We start from the raw sequence: 15097 nt of genomic DNA, 5'->3' as shown, positions 1-15097 counted from the left end.
AAATTGTGACGGTATTGTCAAATAGCTTTTATGCACATTTTTCAAAAACCATTTTCGCCCAAACTGGTTTTCCAGTTTGGTGCAGAAAGTCCCCAAAATTGAAAAGCGTTTACATACACTTTTATAAACTCAAATCGAGATAATACAGAAAAACCGGTTATTTTAAGTATATTGATAAGCATAGTTTCCCAGTTCATCTTTGTAGCAATTTCATTTTGTTTCATTTAATTTTCGGGTGACTGGACCTAAATGGAGTTTCTTAAAAATCAATTATTGATCTGTATATTGATTTTGAGAAAACTTTTGCCGAAGTAAAAATGGATTGAACAAAATCAAATAAATGTGACGCTTATCATTGATATAAATCTTGAAATGTGAGAGGTTAAATATAGGTAAAATTGTTATACACTACTTATATATCCGCACGAAAGGAATGTAATCGTCGATTGTTTCGCGCTTTTTTTTTCTCTCTCTCTTTTTTTTGCACGATCAAAAAGTGGTAAAATATCGGAACATAAGAAAGTTACTGACTTACGTGCTCTTCCTCTAGGAAAACGCAGTTCAACTGTATTGAAACCATAAGCCTTTCAAGAGAAAAATAATATGAGCCACGTCATGACAAAACCAACATAATGGGTTTGCGACCAGCATGGATCAAGACCAGCCTGCGCATCCGCGCAGTCTGATCAAGATCCATGCTGTTCGCTACCAGTTTCTCTACTTGTAATAGGGTTTGTAATCGAACAGCATGGATCCTGATCAGACTGCGCGGATGCGCAGGCTGGTCTGGTTCCATGCTGGTCGCAAACCCATTATGTTGGTTTTGTCATGACGCGGCTCATATTATATTCAAGATAATTATGATATGTAATAAAGCCATACAAAGTAACAGTATACGTGTAGTATTTTTCTTTGGAGAATAGAAACTCGGATCTCCCGTCACAAATATGACATGGTATAAATAGTTGATATAACTATTCCTCAGTCATTCTTGTTGTCATCGTCAATTGTTGATGCTATTGTTGTTGATGAGTATGGGTGGTGGTGGTTGTTGTTGTTGAAGTTGTTGGTGTTATTGGTGTTATTGGTGGTGATGGTATTAGTTGTGGTGGTGATGGCAGTTGTTCTTTCTTTTAAAAGTATATTGGTAATTGATACTGTCATGCCTCCATATTCATACAAATTTTCATAAAAAATGTATTAAAAAGTAAAAAAAGTATTGTGAAGCGGCATTGCAAACGGACTTACAAATCATGTAAATAACCAAGGGGCCCAAAATATGTAAAAATAACCCTTACTGCGTGAGTAACGCAGTAAAAATATGGTGGTAATACTGCAAAATAAGTCATTAATGGCACATAACACGTAAATTATTACTTGAATTGTGTAGATCTATCTTTTTACTTTTTTTCAAATATCTTTATATATGGATCAAACCTGTGGTGGTAGTGTAAATGAGATGTTTATAAGAACGGAATATATCAACAAAAATGCGTTAATAGCTGTATTACACAATAATTTCACTGTTAAAACATTTTATGCAAAATGCGTGTTTAGACTTCACGGAGATTTATATAACATAAAGTCTCTGAACCATTTTAAACATTGAAGCTGCATGATAAAGATGTTTTTTGGAACAAGAGAATGTGGGTTTTCCAGATCTTAATAACCTTTACAGTAATAGCTTCACCGTGCACTACAACATGTACACAATACAGTGATGAACGTTTTTGCGCATATTGTTGATATAAGAAAAAAAATAAGATTATGTACCATGTTGTACCTGTAAAAGTTTGTTTGAACTCTGAGAAAATTCCTCGAAAAAAAAATTCTTCATTCTGGAGCAGCCCTATTAGCCTGGCAGTGATAGTACTTAATGTTCTTGTACAAAAAAAGGTTCGAGCCCTATTTGGGGCGTGGGCGTTGTCATCACATGATATCAATAATAGCGGACTGTAGAGTTCAAATAGGCTTTAAACTTTTATCGCAACTAATAAAAATACATAGAATTAAACTAAACTATACAAACCTCCTGCGCATCATTTTGAAACTTCTCTGATTTATCTCCAAAATCTTTTAGCTGTATAGTCAAATCAATGAGTCCCTGTCTTTGAAATTCGTCCACCTTTCTAGGCCGTCCATCTACTCCATCAACTAGTTGACCCATCAATGCTTCAACGGATTGATTAGCATGTTGAACGCTTGAAGTTGTGTCGGAAATGGCCTCCCCGAAGATTTTGCTAGAGTCGGAGTGAGATGCCATGTTTCTTTAAGTGTCATTCAATTATTATACAATCATAACACTGTATTAGATATTGTTCCTTACCGAAATATTTGTCTATATTTTATCTCAGCGTCTACTCTTCAAATCTAATCATATTTTTTTTTAAATATGAACACGGTTTATAATCTTATATTGTAATATCATATATTACTTACAGTTTTCTAAATTTTTCACTTATTTTAGCCATCAAACTTCATACACAAATCCACTGAACATCCAGGTATCAAAATAAACATAGAAAGAATTATATTTTATTATAAATAAAATTTTGAAATAGATTTCAATTTCTGAATCACTTTGATAAAAATGACGTGAATATATCTGAACTACTTTTTTTCCACTTCCTTGTAGTCATGTGCACTTTGGTTTGTCATACCCGAAAAATATATATCATACAAGGAAGATTTGATTGACAATGTTTTCTTTCTTATACATGTAGATGCATGAAAAGCGACATAGTTTATAAATATGACAAAAATTGACGAACTGAAAAGTATTATACAGTACAAAAACAAAAACAAGAAAAAAACACACTGACATGTACTTGAATTGCGTGTATGTTAGTTAAGGGTATTTTACGCAAATCTTAATATAAAAAATATTTTTAAAAATACATGTATGAGAAAAGCAGTTGCATAATATGGAACAAAATTGGTATTAAAAAGACCCAACTACGATTAAAAGTGAATTTGTCTACAATTGGTACATTTTCCATAAGTACTTCAAATACTGATGAAAAAACAAAAGTAAAATGTATCATTTTAACATTTTTATGAAATATTCCTTGGGAAAAAAACATGTTGATAAAGTTCTAAGTGATTTGATATAAACATTTGATATGATGAATAATAATATTTTGTTCTGGAATAATTTATCACCTGCTATATAGAGCATATTCAAGATAATTCTATAAATACGGGATTTATTTCATCAAGTGGTATGAAAAAAATAGATATTTCACGGGTCAATATTTCTCACTATTTCATTCATACGCGGAAAGTCCGAGCGGGGCCGAAGGCCCCGCGACGGCTGTAGCGCTCTTAGATAACATGTATGACACGTATCAATTGAAATGAAATCAAATTAAAACTAAATGAAAATTTCAAAAAAATATATAGCCTATACCTAATGAGCTGTGAAAAAATCCTTAGTTAACTGGGCGCCGCCATTTTGAAATCCTTTTGAGCTAAATATAGATTTCAGAACGCTTTTAATGAGCGTTTACATAATTTAGACTATTGCTAGCAGACGCATGCTAAATAAGACTTCCGGTGAAAGAATAATGTGCAAAATCAGAAAGTAAACATGCATTTCATTGACAAGAACTATAGTAACGATAATAAATTTAAAAAGTTACTTTAACATATCATTTTTGATAAATTAGCACATTAAAAATAACGTTAAAATAACAACTGTGATTAGAGATTAACAAAATGGCGGACGGGATTTTCCAAACGCTGACACATGCGCAGTGGTCCGCCTTTACGTTTGGAGATTTGCAGAATATTTCGAGCGCTCCGATGATAGGTTGAACACCACCAATTTATTCGTTTTGTTTATGGTACAAAATACTTCCAAGAAAGATCTGGTTTACATGTACACTAAATATGTTTTGCTAAAATCATAATTCATAAGAGCTTTCCGCGCCATAGGTAGCACCTAATTTCATATTAAGTATATATTAAAAGTATATATGCCATATTGAATCCTTTATCTTTTACTTACCAACAATATCCATATATGAGCCGCGTCACGACAAAACCATTGAATGGTATCAACATTAGTATGAAAAAGCGAGCTCGATTTCCTTTTACCGTGAAATAGTATGAAATAAACGTTCAATTTTCATTTTACATTTCCTTTTTAAAACTATCATTCGGTATTTTATGGACTGCTTCCGTTCTTCTGGTGCCCTGTCCCATTATGGTTCCCATATAAGTGCGCGGATGCGTAGACATCCGTTTCAAGTCAGAATTAATCGTTTTTTATCGTTATCTTGTAATTCAAAAAGATAGGATGTGTCAATACAGTACTCCGCATGAAAGTTTTTTATAAACCATCACTTTTAACACGTACTCGCGTTACCGAAAAGCTCGCTTTAGGGCCTGCTCTTCGAGCTCGCTATTATTGGTGGTATCTAAGACCTTCCATTATAGACCAATTCACTTGAAATAAAATCAAGTATTGCAATGAACGTTTTACCTACCGGAACCGGAAGTGATAGTATAGAGCCAGGTCAGCTTGAACCGGAAGTGATAGTATAGGTAAGGTGAGCATGTACAGTCAGGTTCCATACCGTTGTTAGCTCAATTTGATATTAAATCATTTCTATTTCGAATGGATTATTCCAGATTTAAAACAGGGCAACACCATTACACAACCTTTTCTCTGTAAAGTTGCAGTCTTGTGCTTTCATTTGCGTTCCTTTGGCGATTTTTGGCTTGCGGCCAAGCCAATTGTCTAAGAAAAGTTGTTCCGGTAAGGTGGTTTCCTGCTTACATGTGTTAGTGGATGGTGGAACGGGAAACCAGTCTAGGTTTACAATTCGGGCGATCCCGTCATACTGCGGAATCAGACAAAGTAATATCACGGAAATCTAAGCTATATTTAGTAACTTCCGTAATCAATCCCAGTTTGTTTCTATAAATTGGATTTCTATTTTTACTTGATTTATCGGTTTAACTTTACCACGTGCTGATCTACAGATAGCGCATCCTGTGTTGTCGGTATATCTGTGATCAATGGACAAGTGACATAGATATTTTAGGTGTAACATAGTTGATACATGCATATTAATTGGTGCATTTAGTGCATTTACTTGTCTATAAAGCTGCTTTGCCAAAACGAATGACTCATTCTGCCAAAAAAGTGGAAATGAAATGTGCACACTTGTTTCCCTTCAATATGATAGATAGATACTTTTATTTCCTCCACGTGGGAGAGCCAATGTTAGTTTTTTTACGATTGATTTTTTCTTTGTTAGATTTATTCAATAGAGAATAGATTTCAAATCGTTTTGACAAAAAATATTCGTTTTTACAAAAAAACGTATAATAAGTTGTAAATGTTATCGTCAGCATGTTCCGGTATAGTTATAATCAGTGGACTTCTGGTCCTCCTTTTGTCCAAATTTGCATGCATAACACTGGTGGCACAAATGGGCACAGGTGCTCTTTCAGTCTTGGGGTTACTCTATCTTTCCCTTTAAAAGTGAAACTTTTTTTCAAATACTAAATAAACCCTTTATGATATACAAATAATTAAAAAAATAGCGATAATAAATTGACCCTCAATACCTGTAAAAACATAGGTACCTTGTTTATTATTGGTATATAAGGTCAATTCATTATTATCTTTTTATAATTATTTCTTTATCATAAAGAGTTGATTTAGGTTTTTTTAATTAAAGGGATGGGATGATGGCACAACTGGGCAAGCATTTCCTTTATTTACATAGATGTTTATATATCAATCGTTCCTTTGACGCTTGTTTAATTTAATGATATTTGCGCTTTTGACACTTATGGAGTTATTTGTGTCTTTGCTAATCATTTTTATATATTAAGTTATTAGTTATTTAGTACTTTAACTTTACAAACATTTAAAAAAATTATAAATTGAAGTAATCTGATCATTTAACGAAGTTTTTGTTATAAAAATGCCAATTGTCACGTATTGGTATTCAAGCAAAAAAATGGGGGAAAAGGAATTAAAATTAAAAATAATCTTATCTCACTTGTGATAATCAAGGAATATCTTTTTATCTATGTAGAGCTTATAAATTTGTTATTTCGCGAACTGACTTTCCCTCTACACTTTAATGTTTTATGACACGACGGCAGTGTTTGCGTGTGTTAATGGGCATATTATGCGTTCGACACAAATAAATGTATCTTTCTTTTAGAAAGGGCAAACATGAAACATATAAAAACGTTCATTAATGGTTTAAGAATATGTTATATGCTAATCACCTCAAGAAAATAGAACTAAATATGATTTTGTTTTGTAATAAAATTAAGAAGCAACATATTAAAAAATATATATAGATCTTATTTCTAAAACTGTACTTAATTATTTCCAAGAAGGAACAAAAGCAAATGGTTCAGGTAATCAGTAAAATTTTCGGGAACTTTTACAGGACACCAGAAATAAAAAGCTTAAAATAAATAAATAAATAAATTTATGTTTATATATAAGCCAAAAATACCCGTCTTTTTCAAAACATTTTTCGTTTCAATTGGAAAATTAATAAACATAATTTTTGTTTATAAAAACATATCTGCATTCTTTCAGTATTAAACCTATAACCTGTCCGAACTGAAAGTGACCAGTATAGTTGTTTGTTTGTTTGTTAGTTTCATTTTACGCCTTTTCGCAACAGTATTTCAGTCATATAGGCGGGTAGTTTCCTAACCATCGTTCCTGGAGAGTTACACCAGTACTAGACTACCTTCCTCCGCGCTTAACTACCAAAGCATCTCCCGGGGATCGAACCCACGCCAGAGAGGTAACTGGATAAGAAGTCATCGATTCTAACCTCTCGACCACGGAGGCGGCCCGACCAGTATAGAGCCAGGCTAACTTACACCAGACCCTATACTCCTAGTAGCTCAATTTTTTTTTTATTTTCATATTTTTATCTCTTAAATTTCAACGAGTAAATGATTATATATAACAACAGCTTTTCAAAAAAAATAGATTGGTTTAACTCCGATTGATATATAATAACAAATATCCCAAGATAAAACAATTGTTTTGCGGGCTGAAATGAACAATGAAAAATTGCTTCCGCGTCTTAAATTATCTTTCTTTTAACACTTGCTACGCTAAATATCTTAAATGCTTTGTCCATTTTTCCAACTTTCGGTTCGAACTTAACAATTAATCCGTATTAGAGACAATTTCAAAATAAGTACTGACTGAAGAGCGAACAATGCAGACAATGATCATTTGACACAAATGTGTTTTTTTTTGTTGTGTTGTTTTTTTTTTCTTCAGTCTTTTTTTATTTTAAATCAACCTCGTATTAATATCATCGGCGTTATCAATTTTTATCTTCTACTTTTATTAAATTATGAGCATTAAAAATATTTGAGATTGTTTATCCAAAACCACTTTCAATTTAACATAAGCAATATTGTATAACCATGTTCGAGATAAACCATCATTTCGAGTTAAACCATCATTTCGAATTAACCATTAGTTCGAGTTTATCTCTCTGTTATTTCGAGTTTATCATCCAGTTCGAGTAAACCCTACTATAAATGTCGAGGTTAACATAACTATCAGCTCCATTAGTTCGAGTTTAACCATCAGTTCGAGTTAACCCTTCTATTAGTTCGGCTTAAACCTCCTGATCGAGTTTATCCATCAGTTCGAGTTAAACCTTCAGTTTGTGTTTCAACGGATTTCTTTACAATAACTGGCTTTAAATGAAACCGCTTTATACTGGTCTCACTATCTGAACTTGAGATCTGTAAAAATCAAACATTAAATTATTAAATTAAATCATATTAAAAATAAATAAAGATTCATAAATGAATAATTTTAAATAAGAGTATAAATCAATAAACAAAGTGAGTTTGCTAATTTATTTGTCTTATTATGAAAAAATGAAACAGTAGGAACATAAATCGATAATTGCTGTTATTCCGAAAATCCTTGTCTGAAGACCGCTCTCCCTAGAACCGTCTCAAGTCAATCTTCAGAATTGAACTGTTAGTGGTTCAGTAATTTTTATTCACGATTTTGACCAGCAGTGGATGAAGCCTTTCAGTAAAGGTTTCAAGAATTTCTAATTCAGAACATATTTTGAAATACACCGTTTGTTTTTATATGACCGTTTCATTTACATTCTGCGAAATAACCAGTTGTCCCTTTTGCCAGAGACAACCATTTTTTGGTCCGGACAACCAATTTTTAAAAGTGTACTTGCCCGACGGACAAGTAAAAACTTGCAGAATGTATTAATCAAAATGTCCACGAATAGGAATAAAATGCAAGTTATCAAATACAATTAGTTTGCTTACATTCATGACTATTTCTCACTGAAGTCAAGATAAGTTTGCAAATTTGATCAATAATTGCTTGGAGATGTTCTGATGATAATATTCGGGTAACCAGTTTGTACTTCGGACAACCAGATTTTCTTGAATTGGTTGCCCGAATGACAACAGTTTTTAAACCCTAATTTCACAGACTGCATTTATAATGAACTCTTCTACTTCATTAGTGATATTCCGAGATTTTGATTGTCTCTAGTACATGTAAATTAGTGAGATAATAAAAGCATTGTCCTGAAACTTCAAATAATTATATAAATGAGCCGCGTCACGACAAAACCAACATAATGGGTTTGCGACCAGCATGGAATCAGACCAGCCTGCGCATCCGCGCAGTCTGATCAGGATCCATACTGTTCGCTTACCAACCCTATAACAAGTAGAGAAACTGATAGCGAACAACATGGATCCTGATCAGACTGCGCGGACGCGCTAGCTGGTCTGGATCCATGCTGGTCGCAAACCCGTTATGTTGGTTTTGTCGTGACGCGGCTCATATGATATTACAATGAAGATGTGATACAATGACTGATATTTATTGCAATAACGTTATGTTTATAACTGCTTATTGAAATAAAAGCATTAAATTTGTTTAACAACTTTGCTAAATGGTATATCAAAAGCACTATAAATCTTAGAAACAAATCTTTTTTACTTCTTTAGAAAGGGCAAACATGATTTTTATAATATCAAAAGAATGTTCTGATGCTCTGATGAAAGTGGCGCTAAATCTGTCAAAGAGGTATCAAGACGTAAACAAAATAGTATTTTGACTCCCATGGGGTACAACATACTAAGACACTATAACTGAACTTATTGCCAAAATGCAACAGATGAAAAAGATGGTTCAAGTAATTGGCGGATGGTTAATTTTAATTTTTGGATACCATCAAAGAACACGAAAATTAAAAATCTTTTAAGAAATAAAAATAAAAGCATTCCTGAGGCATTATTGGCCATTCAATGAACTGGACGACCATATAGTCGATACTTAATACTGAGCGGTAAAGGTAAAAATCTACTTACCAATCTAATTGACCTGTTGTCATCATCAGAAGTTTCTGAATTTTCAACAGCAAACCTCGACAAGTTGTTAATAGCTCGGACACTCAGAGGTTCGTCTGACGTCCTAAACCCGCTCTTTACGAAGCTGCTTTGATTATCTGATGACGATGAAAGATGACGTGGAGATAAGCCGATGATTATGTCTGACGTCACAAGTTCCAGTTTTATATTCTCAGGAATCATGGAATTGGAAAACTTCAGCAATTTTTCCCGTAAAACCGAAAGGTTTATTGAAGGATCAGTTGGAATCAAATGTACATATACTTTGCTACTTTCTTTTTCAACTTTGGCTGACATGTGATCTAAACCATTGGAAAGCATATTTCCATTTGAATCTTCATGGGGAGTAAATTCATTTTTATCTGCAGAAAGTGGATTACTGTTTCTATCTATTGAAGATGACTTTTTGTCTACCAGAAGTGAAGTTTCATTGCACTGAAGTGACTTTTCATTGACCGGAAGTGATGTTTCATTAGATGGAAGTGATGTTTCATTAGACGGAAGTGATGTTTCATTTGACGGAAGTGATGTTCCGTTTCTGTCTTCCGGAAATGATATTACATCTGTTTCTACTTGTTGTTGTAGGGCATCTGATGACTGACTTGGTGATATCAAATTAAAACTAACTTTCATTTGAGCTGCAGCTTTAGAGCCCTCTTCTTCGAACACTGACAGCCGCTATGAAATAAATTCATTGAAAATGTGATAGAAATACCTTCTCTATGACCGTATATTTTCAATCATTTTTAAAAAGGGCTATGTTTGAATAATGCCATTCAATCATACTATTCATAACCCATAACCTGCTGAATTTCTAAAATATATTTATCAATTTTGCAATTTTGGAATTATCCATTTATACTGGTATCTTTTAGGTGGGGGGTCAAGCTGAAAATTCAGTTAAGTACTAGTAGTCAGCAAACAGTAAAGGGCCTAGTCAGACTCGCCGGGTTTTATGCTAGTGACCAAAACTTATCACTTTCAGTTCAAATACACAATGTAGATTAAGGGTTAAAACGCAGTTCTCGAGTGCAAAATAAGGGTCTATGTTACCATTATACAAGAGATTTTTTTCCTTCTTTAAAAGATTTTCATTAAATTTAGTATATTGTAGAGCTTATACTTGCAAGTAATATAGGTAGAGGGCAGTAGAACTCAATCAGCGAACAACTAAGTTGCGAATGTTAAATACATTCAATTGCGTGGCATCTGTAATGTACCCTAGCAGTGGTTTATGCAGTATTAAACCCTTCATAAAATAAAACCGTGAAGATAAGTTATAAATATGAAAATCGGCACACTGAAATACTTACATTTTCTGAATTCATCAAAGACATTTCTGAGGCATAGCTCCAGTTGGCGGACACTGCAAAATATAGTGTTATAGAGTAATGATAGATGACATGGTTATTATTTGAGCCGCGTCACGACAAAACAAACATAATGCGTTTGCGACCAGCATGGATCCATACCAGCCTGCGCGTCCGCGCAGTCTGATCAGGATCCATGCTGTTCGCTTACAAACTCTTTAACAAATAGAGTAACTGATAGCGAACAGCATGGATCCTGATCAGTCTACGCGGATGCGCAGGCTGGTCTTGATCCATGCTGGTCGCAAACACATTATTTTGGTATTGTCGTGACGCGGCTCATTTGTTTTTGCATCTTTTTGCAATTGTTGTTACGAAAAACTCAGGAAACAAATAATTATTGAATTGTGTTCCACAAAAAAATTTTGTTCTCCGACATTTTGACGAGTTCAATAGCTAACTTCTTGAGAAAATTGGTTTATCCCAATGAAAGATCGCAGAATAAATAATTTGTATAATAAAATTGTTCTTTTTTCGTGTACATCTGTTTGAATCTATTTCATATTTTTTTCGTTTTTTTTGTGTGTGTGTGTGTTTTTGAAAGTGTGTTCTCACCATCCATTTTAAAGTTTATTTCCATTCTTTTCTTTTTCATGATTCACTTTTTGTTGTTGTTTTGACTGTTGATTGGTTGCATTAAAAATGCTGATGTTGTTTCTGTTGTTACTGTTGTTGTTTTTGCTGATGCTGCTAATGTTGTTATTGGTGGTGTGGTTGTTGTAATTATTAATTATTATTTAATTGAAAGTCATAATATCACATTGCCGGTTTCTCTATACATTTGAAAATAACGAAAAATGCATTCATAATTTGTATTTTGCCATGGGAACTGTATTCTCCATGGCAAAATCATAGTTATTCCAGGCCATTGCGGAAAAACAATTCCAATGCTATGACATAATTATATGAAGATGTACATTTTTACGGCAATGAAATAAATGGTCTTATTCATTGACATAAAAAACACAAATTTAAGTTAAAATATGATATATATTTTCTATCAAAATAAAAATGGAGTAGATAAAAATTACCCTTTTCAGAATCTATTCCACTGTCTCCTGGAAATACATTATAATACATCAATAAAGATAATAATAGAAAATGATTATACAGCTTTGATAAAAACAACAATTGTTAGTTTTAGCTGGTGTTGCTGTTGTTATTGTTGTTGTTGATGACTATGATGATGATGATGATGATGTTGTTGTTTAAGATGATGATGATGTTATTATTGTTGTTGTTGTTGAAGATGATGATGTTGTTATTGCTGCTGCTGCTGTTGTTGCTGTTGTTGCTGCTGCTTTTGTTGTTGTTGATGCTGTTGTTGTTGTTGTTGTTGTTGTTTTAAAATAAATATGTTTGCTTAACGTTTTTTTCGTACTCAACTTGCAACATGTCCACTTTATATATATATGATATTAAAATAAATATATGAACAAATTTGTGAACTGTTTGTTAAAATTCTTTGTTTAGGGTTTATTTTCTCTAAATTTTACTTACTTTTCTTCGGATCCTTATCTCTCCTTAATGTTATTTGAGGAAGGCTTGTGTTCCTTTTAATGAGCTTTTTCTAAAAGTAGAAGAAAATCAAACATTTTTGTGTATGTTTTGTATAAACATGATTATGCAGAAATATAAATATTATGTTATTTTTGAAAAGATTGCGATATATGTTAACGCGAGTTTATTTAAACATATCCCTTACTATTTCGCGTGGTTTAGTAAATGTAACATATCTTACTGCTTTTGTTGAAACTTGTTTCTGGAAATAAGATACTCTCTAATCAACGAAATCAATGCACAAGACCAGTAAGCCAAAGAATCGGTGATTCGGCTGGTTGTTATTCGCTCTGTTCACATATTTACATGATACACACATCAATATATGAGCCGCGTCATGACAAAACCAACATAATGGGTTTGCAACCAGCATGGATCCAGACCAGCCTGCGCATCCGCGCAATCTGATCAGAATTAATGCTGTTCGCTAACAACCCTAAAACAAGTAGAGAAACTGATAGCGAACAGCATGGAACCTGATCAGACTGCCCGGAGGCATAGGCTGGTCTGGGTCCATGCTGGTTGCAAACCCATTGTGTTGGTTTTGTCATGACACGGCTCATATGTGCACTATTATGTATTTACTACCTCGTTTCCCTTCCTACCTCGTTCCCTTTCCTACCTCGTTCTCTTCCTACCTCGTTTCCCTTCCTACCTCGTTCCCTTTCTACCTTGTTCCCTTCCTACTTCGGTCTCTTCATACCTCGTTCCCTTCCTACCTCGTTCTCTTCCTACCTCTGTCTCTTCATATCACGTCCCCTTTCTACCTTGTTCCCTTCCTACCTTGTTCCTTTCCTACTTCGGTCTCTTCATACCACGTTCCCTTCCTACCTCGTTCTCTTCCTACCTCTGTCTCTTCATACCACGTTCCCTTTCTACCTTGTTCCCTTCCTACCTCGGTCTATTCATACCTCGTTCTCTTTCTATCTCGGTCTCTTCATACCTCGTTCCCTTTATACCTCGCTCCCTTACTACCTCGTTCCCTCCCATTCACAAACATGTTCAGACTAATTTAAAACACATTTTTTTCTCAAATACTTTTCTGCGTGTTTCATAGAAATATCAAATTATTTTTAGCACCAGATATCTGAGGAGTGAAAATAATACTGACGGAAACAAAACTGACTCTTTTAGTGGTAGTGGTGGTAGTTACCCACTTGCTCACGGCAGTATTAAAGCCACTTTGACTTCACAAAAATATATGTAGCTGACAATAATTCTAAACTGCAGCAAATTCATAGCATATTTTATGCAAACAATGTGATATATTGTTATCATCGTATCTGTTGCCTATCATGTTATGTCAGTGCCGAAGCGTATTTGATGATTTCTTAGGCTACATGTAATTTCTGTTGCCTAAGTAAAAGCACATTTTAAAAGTTCATGTTATTGACGCGTTTTTTGTTTGTTTTTTTTCCGGTCAGTCCGATCATGTTTCCTTTATATATTTCTTATTGGAGTGTAGTATAATGAATTTGAGATTTATTATCGAAGGTTTCATACACTCAGATGTTTTATGAACACGTTAAAAGCCGCTTTTGTTGACATCTTAAACATCCGTGCTCGTTCAAAAATGTTAAAACCACAAGAATTCGGCCTTTATCAAAGATAGCTGAACCAATCGAAAGAAAGTTAAAATGTGTGGGCGAAATTGAGCCTTGCCGATTTAATAAAACACTTAATTATTCTACTTTCGGTTTCGCATTTGAGTCATTAGAAACAAACGTGGGAAAGAGAGATAGCAAAAATAAATTTTGGATAATGAACTCCGTCCACATTCTACTGGTCTTACGCCGTAACCATGAACATACCCGACGAATTCCACGATCATTTGCATGGTAAAATCCTCGTCAAATACCATGTTAGACACTTCAATGATATTATGTGTTTTCATCTTCTTGAGTGTATATATATCAATAGAATTTCCTTCAACTTCGAAATGTTAAATAAGCAAAAATTAATTTTAATGATTACCCTAAAACAATGAAGAATCTTACCTTCACCAACGCGTGGCTGAACAGCCCCATCGACAAAGCAATGTCCTCGCAAAGGGTCACAACATTTTCAAGCATTTTTCGTATATTATCAAACCGCAAATGTCCGCGTTCGTCCACCTCGACACCTTTGATCATGCCGCTTATGACGTCAAACCGAGTATCCAAGTCCATCTGTGTTTTTGTCAAGAATTTAATTAAATCATCCACTTCGTAAATGGTATTAAACGCCAGGGGCGTCTCAACTGGTCCAGTATACGCCATTTTCCAGTTTTTTATTAACCTCACAGAATGAACCGCTTTATGTGCATAGAAAATAAGCAACAAAGAACTTTAAGAAATGAAAACAATAGCATGAACTACATTTCACACAAAAAGGCCAGCTTTATAAATAACTGACCTACTGTTTTCGACTGTACCTTTACAAATAACGAGTACATTTGTATGTAGTGTTTCAACCACTTCCTGTTATGTATGCACTGAATAACTCTCGTCCGCGTATACCCTAGATAATGACTTGGTCGTAATGATTTTTCGTGTTGAAAAACTTGCTTTTTTCTCTCTTTTTTATTAATTCATTGTAAACAATACCTAGCCTTTTTATAAATGAAATGAATTAAAAGTGTCAAATAACATTTTATTATTAAATATATATATTACAAAAATATTGTAAAGAGCTACACACATCTTTTAAACTTACCGTGTGATTCAATCGATGATAAAAACTAGATTTTTTCTTGCCGTTGTTCAAACTGGTTAAAG

At 33.8% G+C, this 15097-nt stretch overlaps 2 protein-coding genes across 3 annotated transcripts; both read right to left on the bottom strand.

Moving 5' to 3' along the window:
• Window positions 1–121: 121 nt before the first annotated feature.
• On the bottom strand, window positions 122–2690 carry LOC132756546 (uncharacterized). The gene is made up of 2 exons (XM_060747643.1): window positions 2030–2690; window positions 122–584 (listed from the first exon to the last, which is right to left on the bottom strand). Exons 1-2 carry the CDS (start codon window positions 2261–2263, stop codon window positions 402–404), a joined length of 417 nt encoding a protein of 138 aa, XP_060603626.1. The 5' UTR covers window positions 2264–2690; the 3' UTR covers window positions 122–401.
• Window positions 2691–6339: 3649 nt separating this feature from the next.
• On the bottom strand, window positions 6340–14817 carry LOC132756545 (uncharacterized). Of its 2 annotated transcripts, XM_060747641.1 has the most exons (6): window positions 14339–14817; window positions 12282–12351; window positions 11813–11839; window positions 10725–10777; window positions 9373–10089; window positions 6343–7758 (listed from the first exon to the last, which is right to left on the bottom strand). In XM_060747641.1, exons 1-6 carry the CDS (start codon window positions 14597–14599, stop codon window positions 7648–7650), a joined length of 1239 nt encoding a protein of 412 aa, XP_060603624.1. In that variant the 5' UTR covers window positions 14600–14817; the 3' UTR covers window positions 6343–7647. The 2 variants fall into 2 exon arrangements, with proteins under 2 accessions (XP_060603625.1, XP_060603624.1); XM_060747642.1 differs by lacking the exon at window positions 11813–11839 and having other exon boundaries at window positions 6340–7758.
• Window positions 14818–15097: the final 280 nt, after the last annotated feature.

This window comes from Ruditapes philippinarum, unplaced genomic scaffold (genome assembly GCF_026571515.1).
Source record: "Ruditapes philippinarum isolate M1 unplaced genomic scaffold, ASM2657151v2 ctg10786_1_1_1_1, whole genome shotgun sequence".
Lineage (NCBI taxonomy): Eukaryota > Metazoa > Mollusca > Bivalvia > Venerida > Veneridae > Ruditapes > Ruditapes philippinarum.
Note: the sequence above shows the minus strand (reverse complement) of the source record. Positions and strands in the feature narration are given on the sequence as shown.